Genomic DNA, 25,401 nt, shown 5'->3' on the forward strand with positions numbered 1-25,401 from the left:
TTATTGTAAGCAGTGACACTAATCGCCCCAGACTGCAGTGCTAGAGGAAAATAGCATGTGACAATTCACCCATTCCCATCCACCCATGTCCGCATCTCGATCCTATCCACACGTGTGAAAATCGCGTGCAGGAACAAAAGCTGCCCATGTAAAGTCCAGAAGCAGCCAAGCCCACAAACTGCTCCGCAGATGATAATGTGGCCCGTTCGCAGAAGCGCGCGCGCTCCTGCAGGGATCCTTGCGTCGACCCTGCTTGGAAATGGATCAGTCATGTCTGTGCGTAATTCGTTTCACATGCCAGAGTTTTTCCGTAGTTATTTTGTGAGCCTCGGGAATCTTCCCAAAATCATGCGGCTCGTCGATATTGCGTCGAAGGCGCTAGTGTGTATAGCTTGCACGAGGCAAACATGATGGGTGGCGCATGACGGATAGCTGGTTTGTAGGAATTTATTGAATTGGACCATAGCACTTTGTGCAATGCGTGTGTCCTGATCTGTGCATTTATTGATTCATGTTTCAAGGCTGAAGATCTGCAGTGAACGATGTCGCCTCGATATAGTATGTCATCGGCTTCATAGACGACTGGACGGACGGAAGCTTGGGTGCGGAGGGATTGACATATGACGTGCGTACAAAGTTACAAGTAGCGTGTAACGGGCCCTTAATAGTTTCGCATTTTGGAATTCGGCCACTAATCACGCTCGAGCATCTTGTCGTGTCGTCGCACGTGTGTTATAGCGCCTTCCAAACGGTGAAAAGGTGGAGAGACGGGCGGCTCGCTTGGAAGTATCTAAAGTCTAATAAATTAAAGAGCGCCCGAAAACGTGGGGGTGCGAGGACGCTGTGCATCTTTTTTATGTATAACAGGCATAAGCTATTGCGTAGCAAGTTGCGACAACAGGAATATGTACGCTTGGAAGTATTGGCAACATGCAGTGCGTAGTAGTAGTGTACAGACGGATGAACTACGGCCTCGTTGGATATCCCTGCTAGGACCCTTGAAGCGCCTGAAAGTTGACCTCGTTAACGATGGCGCCGTATCCGAAAACCAGGATCATTATCGAATGGACTGGCCTTGGTGGACAGTTTCCTGTTACAGTGGTTGACGGAATCAATGGAGACGACAACAAGGCTGTGGCCCATGCCGGATACTAGTCTGCGCGAAATAAAAATGTGGATATATAACAGCATTGGTGATTATTGTATGGTCGATATGGTGGACCGAGTAACATTACAATAGCGGCTAGACCATACCAGATGGTGCGCGATGTTCCATGACCGTCATGCCGTCGTTACCGCCTCTATAGCGAGGCGGGATAATAGTACATTGGCGCTGGTGAAGTCAGCCTGCAAAGATGGTGTCTCATCCGCCGGCATGTGACCTTCAACTCTGCGCAAATCTTGCCGTCGAGCATATGACCGAGACTACCACGTGTAGTGAAAGATCCAGATCTGATTGGCGGCCCGGTCCTGCGACACTGTCTTGCCTGCCTTCGCACATGGTGTGACAAAGCTTGTGCGGTACCACTTTTACAAGTGCTCTCTGGATATGGATCCCTGGAGGATTTCGACCATCTTCAGACCGTAATTCTTACAAACATTTCGTGTCGAGGTGTTCAACGTGCCCTCTTATACATTTGTTGCTCAGGCATGGATGTGCTTCCGTGATCCCATCTCCGCTTCAGTCCATCCGAGAACGAACTGGCAACTACTTCTTGCCACATGGAAGGAGTGACGTATGAAGGATTCGTGCTCGGATACCCGGAGGATGGAGGCAACTGGCTTGGTGTAGCTTGCATGACATTCGCTTGAGGTGAAGTGCTGGGAAGATGATAGTTTGATTGTGGTGTTTCCTGCGCCCGCAAGTCGAAATTGCTGCCTGGAGGTCCTGGTCTTAGCGGCGGGGATGACTGGGAAGAAGCGCTGGGGGGAGGCGTACCAAAGGCAACATTCCACTGACTATATCTTGTTAGTGCTTGTGATGGCTGTTGCTGTGGGGTATACATACTCGAAGATGCGTTGGGGATTCCACTGTGCAGTCTCCTGCAGTTGCATACCGGTAGCTGACTGGGGTGCACGTTGACCGGATGCCATCATGACCAGAGACTGGGCTGCGGGAGAGTCAGCCTTCGCGCCCCGGTCGGAAGCCGAGATTGGTGGGGTGATGGGATGTGCATGGTAGTTGACCTGACCTGGCTGTTCCAATGGCGATGCTTGGCTCGGGTGGCGAGACCGATATGAACCATGATTACTCAGAGGACTGGATTGTGGAGCCACCTGAGGGCTTCCGAATGGAAACGTTGGCTTCATCTCGAATGGTTTGCTGATGTCAGCAGAAAACGCCTGACGGAGGCTGTTGACCTGCTGCTGCATCTCCGGCATGGGAAAGTGTGGCCCACAGGTCTCGAGAATACGCATGTGTCGTACAAAGAACTCCCTGGCGTCGCCGTGTATGTCGGGATCGGGGCAAGTGATGGCGACCTGTCACGTCAATATTTGCCATCTACGATAGCTATGGGCGCAACTTACCAAGTGCAGCATGGTACATGTGAGCACAGCATAGATGTGGAAGCTGATACCTCTGAGCATGCAAAGCAGCCCTGGCATGCCGTAGGTCTTAAGTATACTTTCTTGAAGCTTGCACATTGTCTTTGCCGCCGAGTAACAGGTCATCATATGCTGCTTCCAGGTTCCATCGTAGTTCTCCGACACCGCGTGCAGTTGAGGACGGAAGTGCATGACGATCGACAGGAAGTGGTAGCAATGCATGTTTGCAATCATGTGGGATGGGATCCAGGGTGCCGTGCCATCTTGTGGGTATACGATCTGCATGTCATCCGGTATTTCTCGCAACCATACTGAGAAGTCTGCGTTGTGGCCCAGGAAGGCAGGGCTCAGAGCCCAGTCGGCACTCTTCTTCCTCAACTTGCCATACAATGACGCTGTCTGATAGACATTCTTGGCAACGCGAGTGTATTGAACAAACTGACGAGCGATTTGGAACTCTGTGGCATCTTGGCCAGGGACCAGCCTCGGCATGTCGTAGTCAACAGTCTCAGGATCGACTGAATAGTCATACCGTCCTGTGCATGGTTTTAGTGCTGTCAATGATCATAGGGCACTGAACCAACCTTGAGGACCTCCAATCATGGCCTCGAAGATAAGACACATCTGCCATACCCTCGTCTTAGCGATGCAGTCATGGCCTGTTGAACCACAAGATTTGCCCATGCGGTGCGTGTCGTAGTGGTCATGCAATTCTAGGTCTTTTGCCATCGCAACGAGGCTGACCGTAGCCATCCAAGAACGCCAGAAGTACCCTCGCTTTGGTGAAGCCTCTCGCGCCTTCAACAGAAGTACCATGGCTTGCATGGTACTCAGTCGCGAAACGTCCTTGAAGCTCTCCTCATGCTCTGCACATTGTTAGTACATCCTCAGAACCAAAGCTGCCAAATCACTGACTTGTCGCTAGCGCTAGCCATTTGCTGCCCTCTTCGATGTCACCCATCATCAAAGTCGAGCATGCAAAAATTGCCTCAAGCATCAAAGGCGAGATCGAGTCTCGCGCGCTCTGCCATTGTTGATAAAAGTACGCCTTGTTGATGACTGGGCAATATGGATGAATGTTGGTGAAGAAGTAGTCAAAGTACTGTAGTGCTTGCTCCTCAGCTGGCATCATCTCCGGGGGTACGCGAACAGTGTGGTCCAAACTGACTGACGCAGGTAGTTGCACTTCGTACTCTTCCTGCGCTGGTGTTTCTGCCAAGGCTTTCTTCATGTTAGTAATATATGGTGCTGTGGTAGTTAGCGCTAGAATCCCCCACAAGCCGAGGCTCTTCGCTCACCGATTGCCGTGTGGTCGATCTTAAGCTCGCCCAGCGCATCTGTGATGCTCGACACCGAGTCGCTGCGCCAGTTGGGCTCCGATTCTGGTGGGGTCATTGTCATGGCCGGCGGGGGTGCTGAGGACTGCGAGTACGCCTGCGATGCAGGATAGCCCATGCTTTGCTGAACAACCTGAGGCTGCGACATGGACTGATACTGGAGGGACTCTTGCGATTGTTGGTTGGCATATGGCGAGGTCTGATACATGGCCGAGACAGGTGTTGGCATCGAAGGCGGCATTTGGTGGTGCATGCCGTGTGGCATGGACGGATGAGACTGGTAGTCGTGCTGGGACGGGTCGTCTGGCGAGCCATATTGAATTGGCTTCGAATCAATTTCGTACTCTTGCGAGCCGTTAAAGTCCTTGTCGTAGCTGACAGTCGGCGGCACGCAGTTGAGTTTGAGACGGATGCAAGCTGCGCAAGGCCATGCGTTCGTCGTTGCAGCATCACATTTAATTTTGCGTCGGCGGCAGCCTTCACATGCTCTCATTACTGCCCAACGTTAGCACTGCATGCGAAGCTGGACGGCAGCTTTCAGCGTCCCGCTTGCGTACCTTTCAGTCGCTTATGTCTGTTATGCTCATCCACAAATACATAGTCTGCATAGCACAATTAGTCGCCAATTCGCTGATCGCGCAGTGGAGTGAAGACTCACTGCGCTGGTTCTCGCGCGGTGCCAGTGTTGGCGGCGCGAACGTGAAGCTCTGCATCTGCGCCGTCTGGGGCAACAGTGGCCGTCCACTGGTCTCGGTGGGCATATCAAATCTTAGGTAGCAAGCCCTTACGGGAGGGCAGCGCGAGGCTGAAAGACGGTGGTGGTTGCAATGCGCGGCGGGGTCGTCGGCTGTCCGCTAGGATGGTGAGGTTGTGGGCGGATGTCGGGCGGACAACCAATTGCAGCAGTGGGCGGGCAGCGGTCCAGATTCCCTTGGTTCTTTGATGGCCGGAAGAACGTTCAAACTGGTCCAGAGGTCGGCCAAAGGTGCAAAGAGGCCGCAATAGTGCTAATGTACAGTTCTACGATCAAAAGGAAATCTCCGCAGAGCCGGGTGACGATGGATTATACGGCGGCAGATCTAGGCGCATAGGATTGGTAGGTGGAGACAACGTCTGGCATGCCGGGGGGGGCTTCGACGACGCACAGGGGCGGGCTCGCAGCGTGGCTCCCGCGTGCAGCAGTGGCGTCGCGGTATGGGCCTCCTGGGGGTGTCGTGAATGTCGTATGCCTGGTCGGCTCGTGTGTATGAAGGGGTCAGGGTGCGAGGGGTAGACGAGACGAGTACACTTGCAGAAGCGGAACCAGCAGCCGCACGGCACAAAATATCTGGCTAGCCTGTAGTAAAAGAACCCAAGCGCGTGAGTGCCCGCCTTCGAGATGCAGCCAGTGCTGGAAACTGCCGTGCTTGTGGGGGGGAGACGGGTGCTAGGCTGCAGGGGGTCGCAGTCTGCTTGGCCGACGTGAATCGCACAGGAGTGGATGTGGTGGATGTTCGAATGCTACCGTCTCGCGCGATCGGCTCGACGTTGCTGCTATTATAGATGGGCGGGGGGGCGATAGTCTGACAGCTGAGATGTATTGTCGCACCGGCGCCGCTCTCATCAGCACACCCGTGCAAACCCTTCCACCGGGGGTTTTGTTCAACACTCTGCAACAGAGCCAGTGGCGGCGGCCTTGGTTGGGTGTTCTGTAAGAGAAGTTTGATAGCCTCGCCCGCCGCCCGTTAGACGTCTCAGAGAAGCGGGTGTCAAGCGCTGTCTGTGATAGGGCTGGATGGCGTCAAACGTGCTAGCAAACCCTGCTATGCAGCTGGTTGGTCCCTCTCGTCTCTAATAATTGCAACAGGTGCCTGAGTGTCAATGCAAAATGGCATTAGGGACATTCGGATCATCTGCACATGGACTCGATGATCCAAGGAAACAGTCGCCCACAAGTTGGTGGGTCGTGTTTCCAGAAAATGCGTCGTAAATAGCACAGATGAGGTATTATGCCGTACCCAGCTCATATTACCAGCATGATGCACACAGGTAGGCATCGAAAGGGGTGGAAACATTCTGGAAAGTCGTTGCACGACGACGAAGGATCCAGGAGCCCGATGAAGCGCGCCTATTCGCAGTCTTGCAAGCCTGACACACTTTGACGTAGCACCAAAGGCACTACAAGGCGCACCAACGCTCTTCAGTTTGAGACTGCATCTGTCTTAGGGGTACACTGTGATGTGTACCGTGTGTGTCGGCGAGCACTCCATGGCGACACATTCGACTCTGGCGACACAAGCATGTTCCTGGGTTGGGCATGAAGATGAGTATGCCCGTGTTGCGCCGTGGGCGTTGGCTAAGCCGTTCAGTGTCTGCTAGCAAGTTGCCTCGGTGGATTGATTCGTGCATTAGCTCGAAGGCGGAGCCATGGAAAGCAGGGCTTCGACGACAGGCGCAGCTCCAAGGTTGAAGCTTGCATGAAGCAATACTTTCACGACCTCTACATGGCACTGTGCAATGAATCTGCCTGGCGTAAGGAGATTGTGGCAGTTGGCACGGATAGCCTGCATCGCGCTGCATGATTAGGACACGAGTGTAATAATTGCCCCGCCGCACCGGATCACAGCGAACGCTTCTCGAATCCCGACATCATGGGTCGTGTCCCTTTTGCTCCCGCACGCGACAATACGGTTGGCCGATTAGCGTAGTGTGTCACTGTGTCACTGTGCCACTGGCTGACCACGATGCATTCAAGCAGCACCGATACGAGTGCAAAAGAAGAGGTCCACGGCGAGACTGGTAGTAGCAAAGACGCAAATACAGACCATGAACTTCACGTTTGTCTCGATCATGCTTCCTGCGCACGCAGGCCGTGTCACGTCGAATTGATCGCGATACCGTATCTAATCGGCTGCTCCCGCCGCAGCAAGGCATGACGAAATGTTCGAATTGCTTCGGCAAATCACACAACCAACCACAGCAGCCTGACCAATTCCGAGTTACTGGGCAGGGGCGTCGGCGCTGCCGTGTTCCTGCGCATCCGCAGGGTAGTCCGTTGTGGTGATCAGCTCTGATGAGGTCGAATCTCCCAGTGTCCCGCCAGAGAAGCTCTGCGTCTCCATTGGGCCGACGTTGAAGTCGTAGAAGACACGGACGAGCTTCGATGCAATGTTCTACCGCTACGTGCGTACAGCAGTAGCGTCGGCGTCGCATCATGCCGCCGTAGAGCCGCTTGGCAACGCCCTATTCCAAGAAGTGCCTGCATCGACAAAGTTGCTCCAAGCTAGCGATGCGCGCACTGCACCAAGTCACTGTGGTGTCGATGCGCACAGAGACAAAGAGAGAGGCCAGCGAGCGACATGCACGGGAACGTACATCCCGCGTCAGCCGCATGTCGCCGACCAGAGCGTCAGGCTGGCGGGTGGCAAGATTGTGCTGCCACAGGTAGCGAGCTGGATGACTTGCAGGAGGTTCCTGATACTCCAAGGGGCCGCTAGCAAGGCATGGATGCCTCAAGGAACGAAGCAACCCCACAGAGCGACGTCCCCTGCTGACGGCGGATAATCATTCGGGAGATGATTAGGAACGCGATTGCTAAAGGCAACTCATCCGGAGCCGTCGGCGGCGCAGCATCAGCATCCAATCGCCGCGGCAAGCTGACATGCAGTGCATGGGTGTGGGTGGTGGTGAGCGCGGTGATGACGGTTGGTCACCTGGTGCATGTGGTGGTGCAGGATGGCGATCATTCCATGGAGGGGCGCCAAGCCTATTCTTTTCAGAAGGAGTCTCCCACTGCACGCACAATTCCCTCTGTAACGGGCAGCTGCGACGACCACCTACACTGTCACCGAATTGCATCTGACTCGGCACGTGTCCTCCACCACGCCATGGACGACAAGGATAATGCAAACCCGACCATCCTAAACCCCTCTGATCTCCCTTCCCGCCGCAGCGAGACAACGGTGAAGCGACGTGACAACGGCAGCACGGGCCTGTTCGACGACCTGATTCCGCGCTACAACTATCTCAACGACCCGTTTGAGGAAGCCGTTTCAGCAAGTGATTCTGATGATGAGGATGTCGCCGTAGAGAGCATCGACGAGCAGGAAATCTATGGTGCGCCGCCCACGTGCCTGCCCTTTCCCCCCAGCACCGCTCGCTGACCACTCGCATGACAGACCTCATTTCCACCATCTGTGACCCTGAACATCCTCTCTCGCTCGGGTCCCTCTCCGTCGTCAATCTGCCGGACATTCACATCCTCCCGCCGACTTCCCCGCTTTCGTCCATCAGCACCGTGGTCGTCGAGATCACGCCGACAATTACCCACTGCTCGCTAGCAACCGTCATTGGTCTGGGTGTGCGCGTACGCCTTGAACAGGCCCTGCCGCCACGCTTTCGTGTCGACGTCCGCATAAAGAAGGGCACCCACAGCACGGACGAGCAGGTGAACAAGCAGCTCGGAGACAAGGAGAGAGTCGCTGCTGCTCTCGAGAATGGGACCTTGATGGGGGTTCTTCGGAAGATGCTGGAGACGTGCGAGTAGAGCACATCGCTTGCTTCTATTTCGACGACTTCTATTCTGATAATAGACGACTTGTTTGCCGATCAATATTGATGGTCCACTACACACGTAATGTTTGTCGTGCACAGCACGGTCTCTGAGAGGCGGCATCTTGATCGGCATTAACGCCGACACTTCGTCTGATATACCCGGAGTCACCACATATCGGACCTGGATTATCCCTCGCTGTCCACCAAAACACCCTGTCGTCACATCCTTGCTCTCACCGCGCAGTTCCGCCAACCCCTTTCGGAAGCCGCAAGCATACCCTGGCCCCAGGAACTATTGACTGTGAACATTGAATTATACTTGGAAGGTATAGTCCCTCGGCACCTCGGTTCCACGACAGACGTTTGGGCGACCGTTTTGCCTTCTCAACGGTGCATCGGAAACCAAGCTGTTGGCATCGGCGCATCGTGGCTAATCTTGCCTTCCGGTCACATGCAGCACGCGCCGTCTACATCCCCATGCCGTCGATCAGGAACACACGGTCGGGCATGGTTACCTATCCAGGCTGTTGGCGCGAACAAAGTCAAAACAGACTACATCAGGTACAAACGAACGTTGGAAACTTGGAATCGTCATGTCGTTGACACCCGTGACGGTCCGAACGGGGTTGCGGCGGCTTCAAGGAGGTGCGGTAATTGTTTCCCAGGTTTCAACTCTTGGATTTATTGATTTAGCCGCAAGTCCACTGCGTCGTGTGGTTGGTCATAGTGCAAGCAAGGAAAGCAAGTTCAAGAGTCGGCAATCGGGCTGCGCGTTCGCGTTCGTCTGTCAACCAGGGCCCGGTGGCCTTTTTCGTCAGGCTTGTTCAGCTATCCACGTCAGCCTGTCGGTGACATTTACATAAGCCTTACCAACCCGTCTATGATAGCCGAATATTGACTCCCTGCTACTTCTGGCGATTGCCCTGCAGATCATGCATACATAGCCGTGCGGTTGGCGATACGGTGAATTAGGTGCAAGTTTTCGCGACCCTTCCCGTCTTCGCTACCACATGCCACAACTCAAGTCCGCCAATGTGACACCGGTTCGCGTAGCTGCGTCTGCTAACGTTGACGCACGTGGGCTTGTTGTCAACATGGAAGGTGCGCACTTCATCCTCAACACTTTTCGCTTGGAAAGATGCTGTTCTTATCGCGCCTTCCCGATGGGCGCAAAAGCAGTCGCACGTGCGAGAGTGTAATACGTCATACATTACTGATCGCTTTTTGTTTTGTTCACTGCATTGGACGTATCGATCTCTGTAAGCTGTGCAAGCTGTGCAAGCTCTACAAGTATCAACAGACTGCATGTGTGATCTTCAGGTACTGCTCATCACGTGCGAGGCCATAGACCACTTCCAAGGTTTTGCAACATAACTGGAAGCAACAGGTGCGCCGTGGTGATTTCTAAGAGGCATGAGCCCTCCAGACAAACACGTGGGCGACAAAGAGCAATCCATCAAACGCAGTCCGCGCAAATGAACATGGACAAAAAGCTCAAGAGTGAAAACTCCACTCGCAGCGCAAACGCTTGTCGCACTCACCTTTGACCTACTTACTCCATCAACTCCACAATCTCCTCGCCACCCACTCGTCCCTCTCTCAATCACAATCTAATCATACCATGCATCAACCCCAACTTGCACCACACACCGCACTCCCTAGTACATTCCTCGCCCTCCTCCTCACTACCCTCGCCCTCACCTTCGTCATGCCCACCCCACCAACCTCAATCACCAAGACAGTAGTCATTTTCCTCGCCATCCTCGCCGCAACACTCACAGGCGCTCGCTACATCATCACCAGTCCCGCCGAGCCTGAAAACGACGCGGAGTTCGACTTCAAAGATGCGATTAGACGGAGACGAGAGCGCGGCGTGTTGGATGAGAAGAGGTTCAAGGGGGTCTTTGGGTGGGGGGATGAGAGGAGGTTGAAGAGGAAGGGTGGGAAGAGGGAAGATGGCGGGGAGGAGAAGAGGGAGGAGAGGAAGGCGAGGGCGGAGCGGAGGAGGGAGAAGGAGGTTAGGAGGGCGTTGAAGAGGGAGTTTTGGCCGACGAGGGGGCAGATGTTGGGGGCGAGTAGGGAGGTGGAGGAGGGGGTGGTGGAGGAAGATGGGGACGAAGAGTAGAGGATCCGAAGAGCATGTCTGAGGAATGGTGGGACAGCTTCGTATCAATATAATAATCCACTATTATGCAGCGATTCGGATATATCAGATGTACATGGTATCGATATTGTCGGTGGTGTTGTCATAGGTGATGAAAAGCACTGTTGCGAGAGACAAATAATTATGGTGCGTGTCGATAGAATAGCCTTGATAGCAATGTGATGATGCACTGTTATGCGGCAAGGTAGATGCGTCGGATGAGCATAGTGCCGAAGCTTCACTCATAAAAGACGAGCAAGAATTGTTGTTAGAGTTAGAAATTGCAGGTGTATGTCCACGATACAGCCTTAGTAGCGATGTGATGATACACTGTTAGGCATTGGGTCGGACAGGGCAGATGTACAGGACATCAACGGTGCAGTAATAGATGATGAGCAAGGGCTTTTGCTAAGAGACAAGAATTCTCGTGTCGTACGATTGTTCAAACGCGACATCTTAGCATTCACTCTGCTCAGCCGTTTGGCTTGTTGAGGCTTAGTTGGTCTTGGCGCAACTCTAGCGTTGTTCCCAGGCTTTTACATGAGCATGAACTTAATCTGTTGGCCATTGCGACACGGCGACTACCTGCCACGATAGTCCAGCTATCGCCACCCTTCGGTCATTGCGGTTCTGCGACCACACTCCTACTGCGATAGCTCTACTATCGCCGCCACGATCCTTCGCCCATTGCCACTAGGCCTTGCAACAGTTCGTGCGCGCTGGAGGTTGAAGGCTGTACAGCTTCAAGATCATTTCGGTGTCTCAAAAAGTAAGGATAACCTCCAAAGCCTACGTGTATTCAGGCTCGTGTGTAATTCATTCGCTGATCTGTAGTAGCAGTTACAAGACCAACAGGGCGCACTCGAATTAACACTCTTCGGCCATCGCGAACCACATCAATCACCCTCTCACTCCGTCGTCCACCACAATGACTGAGCCTCCCAATCTTGACGCTATTGGCCGTCTTCCGATCGAGCTCCTTGAGTCTATATTGCTCCTGGTAGTCGAAGATGCCAGGCTCTGTTTCCTCGAACTAGGACCCAGCAGCCCCTGCGAGATATATCGATGCGAATCGATGGACAAAGTGCTCGACTTTCGTTCGACGTCTAGGAATTTCCGGGATGCCTCATGGCGCGCTCTAGCAAAGGTCATCGGCGACACAAAGTTCGACGTTGCTTCGAGGAACAGCGTAGAGAACTTGAAGGCAATATCTCAGAGCGAACAGTTGGCCCGGTGGATTCAAAAGCTCACTCTCACCTGCAAAATTGCTCGCCCGACGTTTCCGCTCGGCCTTCTATACAAGTCTGAGTTGATGGCACTAGACAAGAACAACCGAAAGCCATTTGAAGAATATCGGCTTGAGGATTTGCCTGAAGATCTCAAACGAGAGTTTGAGACGGTCAAAGAGCAGGAGAGGCAGTGGTATCCGGAGACGTTCTCAGTCTGGCAAGATGTTGACCTTGGCCTGTTTGGCGGTGTTGGTGACACAATTCAACCGCCTTTTCTTTCTCTTCACCCAGCATCGAATTGCTCACTCGTAGTAACATTGATGGGGTATCTCCGATGCTTCACCAATCTTGACCACGCTTGTTACTTTTACCAACAGGATATAATGCCCGCCCGGTACCGAGAACTCTTACAATTTGTCGACAACCGCGAAATGGACCTCGGATGCGACGCTAGTGAACGCTTTCCCCGTCTGAACGCCCACATAGGACTGGACATTTTCATGGGCGCACTGGCCGCATCGAACACGAACGTTCGGACAATGGAGCTGGGAGTCCAAACAGAGGAACCTCATGCCTTTCTCACTGGTCTTCCCATCGATGTCGTGGTCAAAGCATGCCACAAAGTAGAGACTTTGGTGCTCAGGAACAGCTACCACGAATTTGATGGAGATGGCCATTATGGCCGCGAGCCCCGAGTGATACTGACACAGCGCACGTTCCCCGCCCTCCGGTCATTGACGATTGAGGGTTCTTCTCTGAACGATGAAGATGACCCGAGGGATGCGCCATGCCCACTCCCAACAGCTGTTCCGTCTCTCTCTCATCTCACCATCCGTGCAAATTTTCTTCACACGAACTCCATTCTCCAGTTTCTCTATCATTACGGAGGTCATCTACACGATCTAGTCTTCGAAAGAGTCGGCGAAACAGAGTTCAGTCTAGTATTTGGCGTACTTAATGCTCTCAGCCTTGAACGTCTCGAAATCAGATTTGGAGAAAGTGAACTTTGGAGACAATATCTAGAGCAACCTGAGGGGCAGAAAAATGGCGAAATGCACGCAAAGCTGCAAGGTATGCGTAGAGATCACCTTCTCGCCTCGGCAGAGACAGTTGTGCTTGAGCCCAACTTCCGACAGGCTTTAGATGAACACTGGCAGTAGGTGGTCGGTGCAGATGTGAACAGTCACGCGGAGTCGACACAAACAAACAGTTGGTAGAATTTTGGTCGACGTCGAGGAGATTCACGTCGTACTGCGTACGGCTTCGGTTTATTGGACGGCGAAAGACGGGCGCTCGTAAGATGAAGCATTACGCGGGGAAGACAAGACTGCTCGTGAAGATTTGTGTAGCAAAATGAAACATTCGATGAACGAGAAAGGCCTTATCAATACAAATGATATTAACCAAAACCCTCCACCACTATTCCTAGAACTTATTCGTGATCAGTGATCGGTCATCCTGAAGGGTTTCGCAAAATCTCGACGCGGACAATGTAGAGTCATGAAGCCTTGAGGCTGGATATGGGATACTGCAGTACTTACAGTTAGCATCTTGTAAGGGTTTAAAGAGCTTTAGGCGGTTATGTTGTCCTGGAAGAATTCTAGGGTGGTCACATGTTATTGCTACCTAGGCCTGCCCGGCTGCTGTCACGTGGCCTAGCGCCACGCAAGCTAGCGTGTACACATAAATACCTTGACATGACAATACTTTCTGCTCTTCTCGCAATCGAACCACGACTCCTCGACCTCCACTTTCGCTCATTGTCTCAACCTCACCACACAAGCTGCGCTCCATCCTCTAGCATGGCGACCACAACGCTCAACCGTACAGACGCCGCATGTCAGATCCACAAGCTACCCACCGAGCTGTTGGAAAACGTCTTGCTATATGCCGTCAGCCACGTCAACTCACCTGGAATGGATGAACATGGGAGACTCCGCAATATCTCGGCGCCAGGCCCATCGACTATTCTGGACTTCCGCTCAACATGTCGGAAATTTCGGGATGCATCTTACCGAGCACTTGCAAAGGTCATTGGGGAAACTATTTACGATTTACGCTCGAAGATAAGCATCCAGAACCTAGAGACCTTATCAAAGACGGCGCAATTGGCGCGCTGGGTCACAAAGTTGACTTTCTCTTGCCTTATAGTGAATGAAAGTTTTCCAATACAGCTGAAAGGATTCCATGACACCCTTGGACCAGCCCTTACGAAGCTGCATCCAGAGATTCGTCAGGAGTATGCACAAGTCAAGGTAGAGGAGGAAGCTTGGTATTCAGAGATCTGGCCTCCTGCGTCAGATTTTGAGCTGTTGGTGCAGTCCCAGCCGAGAGTGCTGGTGTTTTATCAATCAACACAATGTACACTCGGTCAAACATTGGTTGAGTGCATTGAACGCATGGCGAATCTGGACCATTTTCAATACTCTTGGGCCAACGAGCAAACATCTCCGGGAAGATATCGCAAGCTTCGTTCTTTGGGTGTCGGAGAAATGAAGGGTGCTTGCTATCCTGATCCTACCGCTTCTGCGCTACATGCACATCTTGGTCTTGAGATCCTGATAAGTGCAATAGCCAAGTCAAAAGTGCGGCCGCGTACTCTTGAGCTTGCTGTAGAGCTTCACGAAAGCCATACTTTCATCACCAACTGCCCCGAGAGCTTGGTAGCAGCAGCCTGTTCTGAGGTGCAGAACCTGCTTCTACTGAACAGCTACGATCTACAGCTTCGAGCCAGAACATATCGAGGACGACTACCACCACCATCGCGGGCTTCGATAAACAAGTCAAACTTTCCCGCTCTGAAGAACTTAACCTTGTATCACAACAATCGTATTGGGATCAATCCTGGTCCGTTACCATTGCCGTCAGAGGTTCCCGCTCTTCAGCGACTCGTCATCTTGGATGCTGTACTCGCCGAACCGGACCTGCTGTCCTTTATCCGGCTATATGGCATGCATGTCGAACAACTTGTTCTCCGAAGAAGTTGTTACGACTGGGATTTATCGCTGGTCGATCTATACAACGCCATGGGTTACCGTCAGCTCAAGCATCTCACAATCGACGTCTCATGGGCTGGCCTTATTCTACATCAACTTCATAAGTGGCGCACCTACGACGACGCCATATTCGCCCAGATGCCACAAGATCTGGTCAAGAGCTTGGCCAAAGAAGTTACCGTACTTCCGGTCGAATTTGCCAGGGTGCTGGAGGAATATTGGGGCGAGAATGGGTTGTTTCATGACGAAATTGAAGTAAAGAGAGGTCATGCTGAAGTGTAGGCTCTCTACAGTATGGTCAAGCCTACATATGCCATGTCTGTAGGATGAGGGAATCGATTCCAAGCTTCGTACACTGACAGCCTCTCAACCTGGGAAATTGCTGCTCTCTATCGACCTCGTCTATGGAAGTAACGCGAGTAGGAAAATGAAATAATAGCCGTATTTTCGCATAATATAAAGCTGTGTGACGCCGTTTACTAGATATCTATGAACAGCCCTTTTAAAAACTGCAAGTGAATGTTCTTACGTCACCCCCTCCTTCACCTACACGCTCTTGCCTGATCCGTGCCACGTGCACTAGCGCGTGAACTAGCGCACGCTCTCACCTTATTTTGATCAGCTCCGAACTTTCTCCCCAACTCTACTACAACCCTGTCTAAGACGCAGCTCCGCGCGGCCGAACGAGCGCACGACACAACGACAACTACTGGACTACGATTATGGCAGCTACGTCGCAACCTGCGCCGCTCGCGGGCGACAGCTTCCTTGAGAGGCTACCATCGGAGTTACTTGAGAAGATACTCTTGGAGGTCGTCGGGGATATCATCCCGCCCGCCGGATACCGACACAACGATGCGAAACCAATCCGCTGTGAACTAGAGGGAGAATTTGGCGCCTCTTTTGCGTCTCTCCTCTTGGGACATAGGTTAGTCAGTCGTACAATACGCAGCATCAGCTGGAGATCGCTGGCTAAAGTTCTGGGTGAGACTCTCTTCGACATGTGCTCCGAGGAGAGTATGGCAAATCTCGTTGCACTTACACGTTGCGCGAGCTTAGCGCCCTGGATGAACAAACTCACGATGTCTTGCTTCAAAGTCAACAAAACGTACCCTTTCATACATGACGCTCTGGCCAATGATGGAAATGATGGTTGTGTTGTCGCATACCTGAATGATGTCCATCAAAACGATCTCAGACGACTTCGTGATGTGGACAAGATCTGGTACACAACTGCCTGGTCTTTGCCCACAACTACCGAAGACACCTCTGTTCTTGAACTGGGTCCTGTTGGCATCAATGCTGAATTCGAGCGAGGCCTTAAATATATGGTCTCTGCATGCATGGTTTCCCTGGTCAATCTTGACAACATCTGCTACTATTACGACGTGGATCACATACCAGCAAGGTTCAGAGACTTCGCGCACCAACACAAATCGAATGATCTCTTTAACTTCGCTGTAGTCTCTGGCGTCATATCCGAAGCTGGAGCTGATCTCGGGTTCCGACTACTAATGGACATGATGTTAGTCGCCAAATTGCAGCCAAAGTGCCTGTGTCTGGCCGTGACTATCAAAGAACCTCAGTACTTCGTGACTTCTGCATCTTCGGATGCCGCCATGAGCATCTTTCGCCAGGTCAGAGAATTGACATTGATCGAAGCAGGCATCGTACCTCGAGCCAGGTCCAGACCGAATCCTTCCATCTCGGCGATCGCAGTGTCAAGAACAAATTTTCCAAATTTAAGATCTTTAAGCGTTGAATTGGGCTGGTTTCCTTCCTCATCTCCAATACACGCTATACTGTATCCTCGGATCTTGGAGGTGCCCGGATTGAGACACATATCGATCACCAGAGGCAATCAGATGTGCCCACGGCTACTCAATCTTTTCGAGTTGTACAAGGGAACACTCCAATCTGTTTCATTGAGGGATATGATAACGGTCACATACGAACCAATACTGAAGGTCTTGAAGTCCTTGTCTCTTGAAGCTCTCACCATCCATGATGAATACGGAGTTTGGTGGGAGGGCGACACGTACGACGAGCGAGAGTTTCGAGGTGTTCCAAAAGGCTTCCTTGAAAGCGTTGCTAAGAGCGGAATTTTCGGCCCAGAACTGCTAGACGAAAAGCTAGAAGACGAGCTGGAAGTGGAACTGGAAGAAGGGCTGGAAGAATGATCTCGCAAATATCAAATTGCATACGACAAGCGCGATGCTGGTACAAGGAGCCAATCTTCCCATTGAGGCTATATAGCAGGACTGAAGAGGATGATGAAAACGCCAATGGACTATGAAGCGGCGTTTGCATATCCTGAGCTCCAAAGTCTGCTACTATCTCGATGACTGCGACTCCTCATCGGACACCGTGAATAGTGTCTAAGCGACAGAGGCCGTTTCAAACTCCATAAGAGCGACTTCTCTGTCGAATGCTACAAATCTACATGGGTCATCTTATCATATCCTGCGTAATTCATTTGCTGTGCCGTCAAACTGTATCAGCATTTTGATGCGGTGCAAGCCCGCCTGTGCAAGATAACTCCTCGGTCTTGAAGATCAGCCAGGCTTTACATGCGCATCCTATCTTGTGCCCTCGATGAACGCTCGAACATCGGCAGCGAGCTCTCCATCTTCAAATGTACCCATTCCAATGGCTCTGTCCAGCTGCTTTGGTGCAAAGTACAGCGCTCGACAACATCGTGTATAGCAGGCGCACCATGTGTTGATGGGAACCCGAGGAGATGACGCCAAGCGGAACAACAGCGCGGTCCAAGATAGTTCAGCAACTCCCTCCCAGTCGATTTTCTAATGCCCACACTCCCTACACCCCTCCGCCTTTTCAAATCCCCTCTCCACGCCCTCCCTCTTCAACTCCTCCAACTTCCGCCCACACTCCTCACTAATCCTCCTCGCCCTCGCCGCCATGACAAGCAGCGCCACCACAGCCAAATGAAGCCCCACCCAAAGCACAACCACACTCGTGCTGAACGTCTTCCCGTGAACAAGCCACTGGTACACAGGATACCTATTGATAATAGCAGCGGAAATCACAACGTCCGGGACCATTCTCTTCACGGGGCGTGGGCGCAGGTAGCCGCAGTCGATGGCTTTGGAGAGTTGGTAGAGGGTCCCGAGGAGTTCGGGGAGGGCGGAGAACCAGGGTGGTGTGTTGTCGATGGTGGAGAGGAGGGGTTGCCAGAAGTTGGGAGAGCTGGTCGGTGATGACATTGTGTTGGGATGGAGGTGGTGCTGTTCGGGTCTGTGGTTGAATCGCGACTACGATGGGAAGACATACGGCGTTCTTGTATAGCTGCCCGTGTTCAGCTGAGCTGGAAGCTAGCGCGCAGTGGGGAGTCTAGTGGCATTAGCACCAGCGATCAGGCTTACACGCTTTGCCACTCTGGGTGCTGGGTTGAGGTCCATGTCGAATTAATGACCGGGCTTGACAGCGAAGACATCGGTCGTTACTCGTTCGGGGAAGCCGGATGTGTTGCTTATGAGAAGGGCTCGGAAACTGGCGCCTTGAACGTGCGAAGCACTGCCACCGAGCAGCGAAGCTACTTTGATATGAGAAGACGTCGAGGCTGACTCAAAGGCAGGTCTCTAAGGTAGGTGAGTGGCAGTTGTGATGGTACGTGTGTCGGTGTAGGAGGACTATCTTCGTGTCGCTTCTACCATACCATGTGTACACCACAAGTCTGCACCATCCGCTACAGCTGCGGCATCGTAAAGTCGTCCATAGCCATGTCCCACATGATATCACCCCACTCCTGTCCGCCTTGCGAGAAGTCCGTCGACGGCAACGTGATGCCATCGAAGTTGAGCGAGTCGAAATTCATGAAATTATTGAAAGGCATAGTCAATACGCGCCTGGCATCGTCCGAATTGGTGTGAGGTACCTGCCATGCAGTTGTGGAGCCTAGTGTGGATGCTACCGGTGCTGCAGCGGCCTGATTACCAGTAAGAATGGTGTCGTCAGTGACTTTGAGTCGCTCGATACGTTTCGTTAAGCCTTGCAGCATAATCTTGTGTAAGCATGAGACGGGGTATAGCGAGTGTCGTTCTCCTCTTGGTTTTTGCCATGGGATGAAGTCCTCGGGTAGGGAGAAAGTCAACTTCTTCATGACTTGGTCTGATAGCTGACAAAGACCGTACTGTTCGGTGAGCGCGATCGCATTCCAAGTCGGATCGGTAACCATGCCACCAGACGCTGTGGTTGCATTGAAAGTTCCATGAACATTCGTGTCATGAGGCCTTAAATCTGTCTGGCTCCACACCTTCTGGTGTCAAGTTGTTGATCTCCTCTGGCAAATCGTCGACTTCCGTCTCGCCTAGGCGCTCATTCTCTTCCAGAAAAACGAGCTTGCACATGAGGACAAATACATAGAACCAACCAGTCCATGAGCCGAGGCCTAGTCGATATAGCAATGGCTGCGGCGTTTGGATGAGTGTCCTTAGGTAGGAAGTTGCCCCTTGCATACTACGATGAAGCATCTTTAGTCTGGTAGGACATAGCGTGGTTGTGGCCGACAGGGACGACGTGCTCCACAACGAGGTATGCAGACAAACTTCATTGATGCCTATTTCTACCAGCGATAGTGTCAGTATCAATGTAGCTGCAGGTACCGTTAGTGCAAGTTGATCAGGCTGTGCCTCTTGGAACCGACTTACTATTGTCCTTGAGCAACGGGAAGAATGAGATGAAGTCTTTGATGTGCTGTAATTCTGCAAGAAAGTTGTTGGTCGACATGCTGATCAAGATCGCTCCCCTGACTTCCGCATTGTCAATGTCGGAGTATGAGAAATGGTCGTTGGCACGAGACAGAAGCTCGCTCGCTTTGACCAAAGGACGAATGAGCGTGTCGGACAGTACTGCAGAACTTTCAAATGCATCGCAGGTTTGTGCCATGAAACGGGTGTATGGCATGATTGTTCGCTGCCGCCATGCTTGCGCAAAACTACATCAGTCAGACACTCATGCATCAGAATTGCTGTTGCGAGCTACTCACGTCACGGTAAGAAAATAGGTACCGAGCAAAGCGCGCTTCTCGTGCATAGTGCCCTTGACTTGGTTGGTTCCTCCGCCTCCGCAAACGGGAGCGCCCCTTCGCACAGGTTTCGGCTTCCTATTCTTTGAGAGCCCGAGATCTTGTACCATGGCCATACAGAGATGAACAATCATTGTGAGTTGCTGAGACGCTGGATGATAGAAGCCATGGTACCATCCGCCGTATACCAGCAAGCCTTGGAGGATCCCGAGACTCTTCTTTGAGTGTTCTACAACTCTACCAATCTCGTGTCTCAGCTTGTCAGACAGCACATACTGTAGACCTGGAGTGTCGTATGCGGTGACAGTCAGGATGGCATGGAAGAGGAAGGGCTCCTGGCGTCGCAATGTTGGACCGTCTACATCGACTACTATGAACGGGAAAGCCCAGACGAAATGCTGTTTGAACTCATCTAGCAGACGATACGCACGCTCCTCGCTGATTGCTCCTGCATCCACAGGATCATAGAATCGAAAGGCTGCTGATTGAAGCGCGGTGTGAGTCAGAGACCTAGAATAGCAAGATGCATCGTCTGTCGGTGTGTTTGATACCGCGCTGGTTTCCGGGGTGGCTACTTGTATTGGTGTGGTACTTGGAGAGGCTAGTGTTGATGTGCCTTCCGTGTTCTTTGCAGATATGAGGTCCATCAGGCTCTCCACACGCTGTTCAAGTTGTCGCACGCGTCTAGATGTGATGTTAGTACTGGCTCTTCATCAGGATATCAAAGTCTTTGAGCAGTTTTCACGAGATCAACGAAGCTGGTAAGGTGGTTGTACACCTCCTGTGAACTATGCACCATGGTACTAAAGCTACACAACGTGGTGGAATGATCATATACGTACGATCTAGACTTCGGTCCCGGACCAGGCTTCTTAGCGACTACTTCAAAAGCGCATTGCTTGTTGAGCCTAACGCATCGATGACACTCGTCCGGTCGATGTTCCGAGGTAGAGCATTTGGCTTTTGCGCGGATACACTGTAGGCAAGCCTTACGGACTCGTGCAGACGACATGGGTAAAAACAACCGAAACGAGCCGCTTCCGACGGAGATGGTTTACATCTTGGCTGAAAGTGCGGCGGATGACAGTGATAAGTAGGAGAGTTGGATGTCCTGCCTGCTCCGATCACTAGTCCCTTTTGGGCTAATCTCAGGCCTGTGAGACGGAGAATCGGCGCATTCAATCTCGCCGATCGTCCGGCTGAGCGACCTCACCTAACAAATGATCACAAAATGATAAATACATGTATACCGATGACTGCAGATAAGAATTTATCCCAGTCAAAAGAAAAGTGAAGTTTCGTCAACTTCCTGATGCCTGAACTGCGGAACTAGAGCGCAATACGCCATCTCACTGCGATAGTATGGAGGTTGAAGACGAGGACTTCTAGCTTCTCGTGCACTCTTTGGCACTGCTCCGTGCAACCACCTTGGTCCGCATACCATCAACGTCAGATCCAGATTCGCATAGGATAGACACGAAGATTGAAAACGCAAGCCACACTGCAGCACACTCGTAGATCGAACATGTCACGACTCACCCAGTCTTCACCATGGGCGCAGCAGCTGATGAATCTCCAGCCATTTTCCGCCATCTGACCCAATAGCGCAGCACCATGAATTCTCACCCAATCGCGGCCCCCTTCCTAAACCATACAAAAGCGCTCATTCGCCTCTTTCTGCCACTCCGCATGCTCATAGGCGCTGCTGGTCATCGAATGAGACTGCGTCGCATACACTTTAGTCCACACTCCATCAGGTTCTCAGCCTCGTCAGCCGTCAGCCCCCCCGCTTCCAGAACCAGACTGCATGTGAGATGTAAGATGTCGCCACCTCCTTGCGTTAGCGGCACATGCGCGGCGCGGAAAGATATAGCGTTTGCAGTGCCAAGAATATTGACGCGTAAACACGGTCCAAAGGGCGTGTGTTACGTGTGTGTCGCGGAAATGCGGCATGTTCGAATCGAAAGCTACTTTGTGTGTGTGAGTAGGTAAGTAGTAGTAGTAGAATGTGGCTATGGTAGGTGGTATGTAATGTGGCGAAGCAAGATGCAATGTGATCTTCTCGGTCCGCTGCGCAGTGGAGAATCTGCCCCGACGCAAGGACATAGTGTTCTGTGGAACCCAGACCGTGGTTTGGGCGATGCGATGATGCACGATCTGGGGTTTGAGGCATCTGGAATCTGAAGCACGGTAACTTCAGATGTGGGGAAACTGATCATGCGACTGCGTTCTGGTTGGGCATGCCTCAGATGCAGTGTTAGATCGACGCGGCCACGACATTATGATGCCTTCGTACTACGATGCCGTGTACTGTGCGACGCATGTACCCCAGAAAGGGAGGTGCAAAATGCGCGCAAGGACATGCGGCATGACAGCACTGCGTAACACAATGTGACCATAGCATGACGCACAACAAACACAAGCAAAATGCCATCCAATAATGTTTAGGTATTTTTCATTTTCTAGCGACCATACTGTACAAATCGGCACTTAATGACCAACTAACCACACTCAAAAACCAGGGTATACGTATACACCACTCGAGAAAGCAACGCCGCATTACCCAATGCAGGATATCAAGCTAAGAAGATAGATACCGCGCGCTTAGTTGAGGTAAGCAAACGCAGCAATGGCGCCGAAGAGGATCGCCACAGGGCTGGACGAGAGCATGGAAGCGGCGCCGGTGCTCTGGGGCGGGCTGCCTCCGGTGGTGGAAGCAGGGCGCGAAGCAGAGGGAGAAGCGCTGCGGGAGAGAGTAGCGGTGGAGACGGTGCTGTTGGCGCTGGACGAGGGCATGGCAGAGACGGAAGCGGCGCTGCTGGTGACGGCAGACGCAGCGGACGAGGCAATGGAAGATGCGGCGGAAGATGCGGCAGACGCAGCGGATGAGAGCGCGGAGGACGCAGATGCGAGCACAGAGGATGCGGACGCAGGCGCGTTGGAGCCGCCGGAGAGCGGGAACTGGCCGGAGTAGTTGATCTCGCTGCCCTGCTTGACCTCGAGCGCGTAGCTGCCGTCGTTGGGGAGCGCCTTGTCGACAGACCAGGTGAAGGAGCCACCGGTGCCGGTACCTGGGACTGTTAGCATGTGTTTTCATCCTGTGGTTGTGCGCGTCAACGTACCAATGGTGCCGACGGTGTCGAGGTTGCCAGAGGCGCCCTTGCGGAGGACGAAGGTGGCCGGGGCGTCCTTGGGGGAGTAGGTGATGGTGTAGCTCTTGCCGGCCTCAACACCAGAGGTAGGGTAGGTGTCGATGGTAACGGCGAGGCCAGAGGAGATGAGGGCAGCGCCCGAAACGACAATCTCGAAGAAACGCATGTTGATGGTGTTGTTGGTGGGGGGGTTTTGGTGGATTAGGTTGGTATTAAGGGTGTATAAGTAGTAATGGTCGGATTAAGGAACGAGTGACTTGGGTTGGCAAGAAAGAAGGAGGTGGTGGGACAGGCGCAGAGTATATAGGTTCACAATGGAACAAACAAGAGCACTGAAACGCTTGGAGCAACACGGCTGACCACTGAGAGCTTCACGCCGACTAGGGTGCTCCCCGACGGCAAGAACGCAAAATTGAAATATGCCGAATACAGTTTGGGCGCTCTTGATTAGCTCGCAGCCACCCCTACCATTCGGCCGCTGGCCTAATGGCGTCTTTTCTCGAACCAAAGTGTGCCCCCTTTTCAGGCGGCCTGGTCTTGGAGCTACAGTCTCGCCTGCGCAGGCCCATGGCAATTCACTGCGCGGCTAGACTTGGCGTCCCGGCGCATAAGCAGCACGCCAACGGCCGCAGTGTCACTGTGTAGCCCAATCCCGGCCCTGGCCAATCGCCACTCAATAATCTGGGGAAATTCAGGGGCGCCGCCTGTCGCCAGGGCGTTGCAGTTTTGCACCCCCAAGCGTTTGGAGATTAGTCGCTGCCGGCGGCGTACACAGAGCTGTTGCGCCGCGATGACGACGACGCTTTTCAATTTCGAGGATAAATTGCGCGACATTTTGGTCGTGTCGAGGAAATGCGGTCCAATTCCTCGCGCTGCGCTTCGCTTTGTTTGTTTGTGTGTATGCATGTGTTTGTGTGCGCGCAAACATTCCCAGCCCATCCGCATGCGGCAATGAGAAACACTCGAGCCAAACTCAACGTCACCGGTTCTCCTTTGTCAGATGTGGAAAAGTGGATCCGGTGCAGCGCCGGTGATGAACAATGTCTCTTCGCCCCCAGTCACCATCTGTGCGGGCCGACATTGGGATCCACCGAACGGAGATTACAAGCACACTACAGAAGAACAGAGCAACGCTTCGGTGGATTGCGGAGAGTAAGCAGTCGTTGTGATTAACACATCTATTCCTGTCCAACGTTTGCTTGCCACTCTGCACATCAATTTTCCTTGCGAGCGAGTCATTTTTGTGTGTCAGATCATTTCATTGAGTTTCTGTCATGGCTGTGTAAAGCTCGCCGTATCCCAGAGAGTTCAGTACAAGCTGTCAATGTCGCAATGCTGAAGTCGTCGCAACGCTTCCTTCAAGTATCAACCCCGTCCATCCGCCTGTCACCCAACCGTCTCAAATCTCGTATCCTGCTTCGTTTTTGACTAGGCGCGATGATCAGCAAGTGGGAAATGTAGCTGGTGATCGAAACAGACGTACTGAACTGGTCCATGTCGACGGGAAGATCGAGACCGCTGTCACCCAAGTCGTTGCTGAGCTCCTCGCTGGCCATCTTCTTTTTCGGGGATGCGCGCTTCTTGACCGGAGTGCCATTGTCATCACCTGCACCCTTTCGCTTCCTCGGAGTCGCAGGCGAAGCAGTCGCACTTCCAGCCGCTGTCAATAACAATTAGCCAATATCTCTCATGCTAACTCGGACTGCACATACCACGCTTATTAGCCGGCGCAACAGCCTCGAACTTCTCGCCGTTGTCGACACGCGACCTCAACTCCTTGGCTTTGGCGGTGATGCTGCGGAACTGATGCTCGAAGCTGGAAGCGGTGCGGTTGCCGTCGAGGGCGCTCATCAGCTCGTACTGCGCCTTGGTGATGGTAGTTTTGTCGAGGGCCATGAGCAGGACGGAGACGCAGTCGGCTGGAATTGTCTTCTGGCCTGCGTTGCTGTCGGCGGCGGCTTTGGCCATGGTGAAGGATTAGTGACTGGTGCTTAGTGAGGGAGTAAGTGTTGAGCAGTGCCGGTAAGCGCTGCAGCGTAGCTTGCAATGGGGGCGGTGGTGTGGAAGAGGGGGCTGGAGAAGAGAAGAGGAGAGATGGGATGGGTAGCTGGCCTGCTCTTATGGGTGCTCACGGAGTGAAGTGGCTGTCGAAGCTGAGCGGTGATGAAGACGAGTGAGAGTGAGGGTGCAGCAAGATCCGGTGGGCAACCTGCTCCCCTTTACCTCGTGAGAGTGAGAAGAGAGCACGCTGCAGACACCGACTTCTTTAGTCACGCAGAGAGGACAAAGCCCTTATCGTAGAGCTTCACTGCATCTTCGTAGTGGTGCTTCATGATAGCATGGCCACTTATCAGGCTCCGGTCTATGTACCAATTGGTTTTTATGCACACTGCAACACACATTGCAACATCCCACAC

The 25,401-nt window shown here is 52.7% G+C and overlaps 11 protein-coding genes across 11 annotated transcripts; 5 read left to right on the forward strand and 6 right to left on the reverse strand.

The window, feature by feature from the left end:
- Positions 1 to 1,959: 1,959 nt before the first annotated feature.
- On the reverse strand, positions 1,960 to 4,645 carry SNOG_15163 (hypothetical protein; the record flags this gene model as incomplete). The annotated part of the gene is made up of 7 exons (XM_001805274.1): positions 1,960 to 2,481; positions 2,530 to 3,083; positions 3,132 to 3,413; positions 3,463 to 3,759; positions 3,846 to 4,301; positions 4,442 to 4,486; positions 4,543 to 4,645. The coding sequence occupies 7 exons, from the start codon at positions 4,643 to 4,645 to the stop codon at positions 1,960 to 1,962; spliced, it is 2,259 nt and encodes a 752-aa protein (XP_001805326.1).
- Positions 4,646 to 6,862: 2,217 nt separating this feature from the next.
- On the reverse strand, positions 6,863 to 7,256 carry SNOG_15164 (hypothetical protein; the record flags this gene model as incomplete). The annotated part of the gene is made up of 2 exons (XM_001805275.1): positions 6,863 to 7,036; positions 7,239 to 7,256. The coding sequence occupies 2 exons, from the start codon at positions 7,254 to 7,256 to the stop codon at positions 6,863 to 6,865; spliced, it is 192 nt and encodes a 63-aa protein (XP_001805327.1).
- A 182-nt stretch (positions 7,257 to 7,438) lies between these two features.
- Positions 7,439 to 8,475, forward strand: SNOG_15165 (hypothetical protein; the record flags this gene model as incomplete). Its single annotated transcript, XM_001805276.1, has 2 exons — positions 7,439 to 7,979; positions 8,042 to 8,475. The coding sequence occupies 2 exons, from the start codon at positions 7,439 to 7,441 to the stop codon at positions 8,407 to 8,409; spliced, it is 909 nt and encodes a 302-aa protein (XP_001805328.1). The 3' UTR covers positions 8,410 to 8,475.
- A 1,563-nt stretch (positions 8,476 to 10,038) lies between these two features.
- On the forward strand, positions 10,039 to 10,542 carry SNOG_15166 (hypothetical protein; the record flags this gene model as incomplete). The annotated part of the gene is made up of 1 exon (XM_001805277.1): positions 10,039 to 10,542. The coding sequence occupies one exon, from the start codon at positions 10,039 to 10,041 to the stop codon at positions 10,540 to 10,542; it is 504 nt and encodes a 167-aa protein (XP_001805329.1).
- Positions 10,543 to 11,488: 946 nt separating this feature from the next.
- SNOG_15167 (hypothetical protein) lies at positions 11,489 to 12,949 on the forward strand (the record flags this gene model as incomplete). The annotated part of the gene is made up of 1 exon (XM_001805278.1): positions 11,489 to 12,949. The coding sequence occupies one exon, from the start codon at positions 11,489 to 11,491 to the stop codon at positions 12,947 to 12,949; it is 1,461 nt and encodes a 486-aa protein (XP_001805330.1).
- Positions 12,950 to 13,591: 642 nt separating this feature from the next.
- Positions 13,592 to 15,067, forward strand: SNOG_15168 (hypothetical protein; the record flags this gene model as incomplete). Its single annotated transcript, XM_001805279.1, has 1 exon — positions 13,592 to 15,067. The coding sequence occupies one exon, from the start codon at positions 13,592 to 13,594 to the stop codon at positions 15,065 to 15,067; it is 1,476 nt and encodes a 491-aa protein (XP_001805331.1).
- Positions 15,068 to 15,507: 440 nt separating this feature from the next.
- SNOG_15170 (hypothetical protein) lies at positions 15,508 to 16,965 on the forward strand (the record flags this gene model as incomplete). The annotated part of the gene is made up of 3 exons (XM_001805280.1): positions 15,508 to 15,713; positions 15,738 to 16,455; positions 16,753 to 16,965. 3 exons carry the CDS (start codon positions 15,508 to 15,510, stop codon positions 16,963 to 16,965), a joined length of 1,137 nt encoding a protein of 378 aa, XP_001805332.1.
- A 624-nt stretch (positions 16,966 to 17,589) lies between these two features.
- On the reverse strand, positions 17,590 to 18,207 carry SNOG_15171 (hypothetical protein; the record flags this gene model as incomplete). The annotated part of the gene is given in 3 exon segments (XM_001805281.1): positions 17,590 to 18,060; positions 18,080 to 18,094; positions 18,172 to 18,207. 3 exon segments carry the CDS (start codon positions 18,205 to 18,207, stop codon positions 17,590 to 17,592), a joined length of 522 nt encoding a protein of 173 aa, XP_001805333.1.
- A 287-nt stretch (positions 18,208 to 18,494) lies between these two features.
- SNOG_15173 (hypothetical protein) lies at positions 18,495 to 20,479 on the reverse strand (the record flags this gene model as incomplete). The annotated part of the gene is made up of 4 exons (XM_001805282.1): positions 18,495 to 18,994; positions 19,062 to 19,196; positions 19,456 to 19,742; positions 19,794 to 20,479. The coding sequence occupies 4 exons, from the start codon at positions 20,477 to 20,479 to the stop codon at positions 18,495 to 18,497; spliced, it is 1,608 nt and encodes a 535-aa protein (XP_001805334.1).
- A 1,791-nt stretch (positions 20,480 to 22,270) lies between these two features.
- Positions 22,271 to 23,241, reverse strand: SNOG_15174 (hypothetical protein). The gene is made up of 2 exons (XM_001805283.1): positions 22,955 to 23,241; positions 22,271 to 22,903 (listed from the first exon to the last, which is right to left on the reverse strand). Exons 1-2 carry the CDS (start codon positions 23,148 to 23,150, stop codon positions 22,437 to 22,439), a joined length of 663 nt encoding a protein of 220 aa, XP_001805335.1. The 5' UTR covers positions 23,151 to 23,241; the 3' UTR covers positions 22,271 to 22,436.
- A 1,142-nt stretch (positions 23,242 to 24,383) lies between these two features.
- Positions 24,384 to 24,952, reverse strand: SNOG_15175 (hypothetical protein; the record flags this gene model as incomplete). Its single annotated transcript, XM_001805284.1, has 3 exons — positions 24,384 to 24,412; positions 24,468 to 24,644; positions 24,697 to 24,952. 3 exons carry the CDS (start codon positions 24,950 to 24,952, stop codon positions 24,384 to 24,386), a joined length of 462 nt encoding a protein of 153 aa, XP_001805336.1.
- Positions 24,953 to 25,401: the final 449 nt, after the last annotated feature.

This window comes from Parastagonospora nodorum, assembly GCF_000146915.1.
Source record: "Parastagonospora nodorum SN15 chromosome Unknown scaffold_36, whole genome shotgun sequence".
Taxonomy (NCBI): domain Eukaryota; kingdom Fungi; phylum Ascomycota; class Dothideomycetes; order Pleosporales; family Phaeosphaeriaceae; genus Parastagonospora; species Parastagonospora nodorum.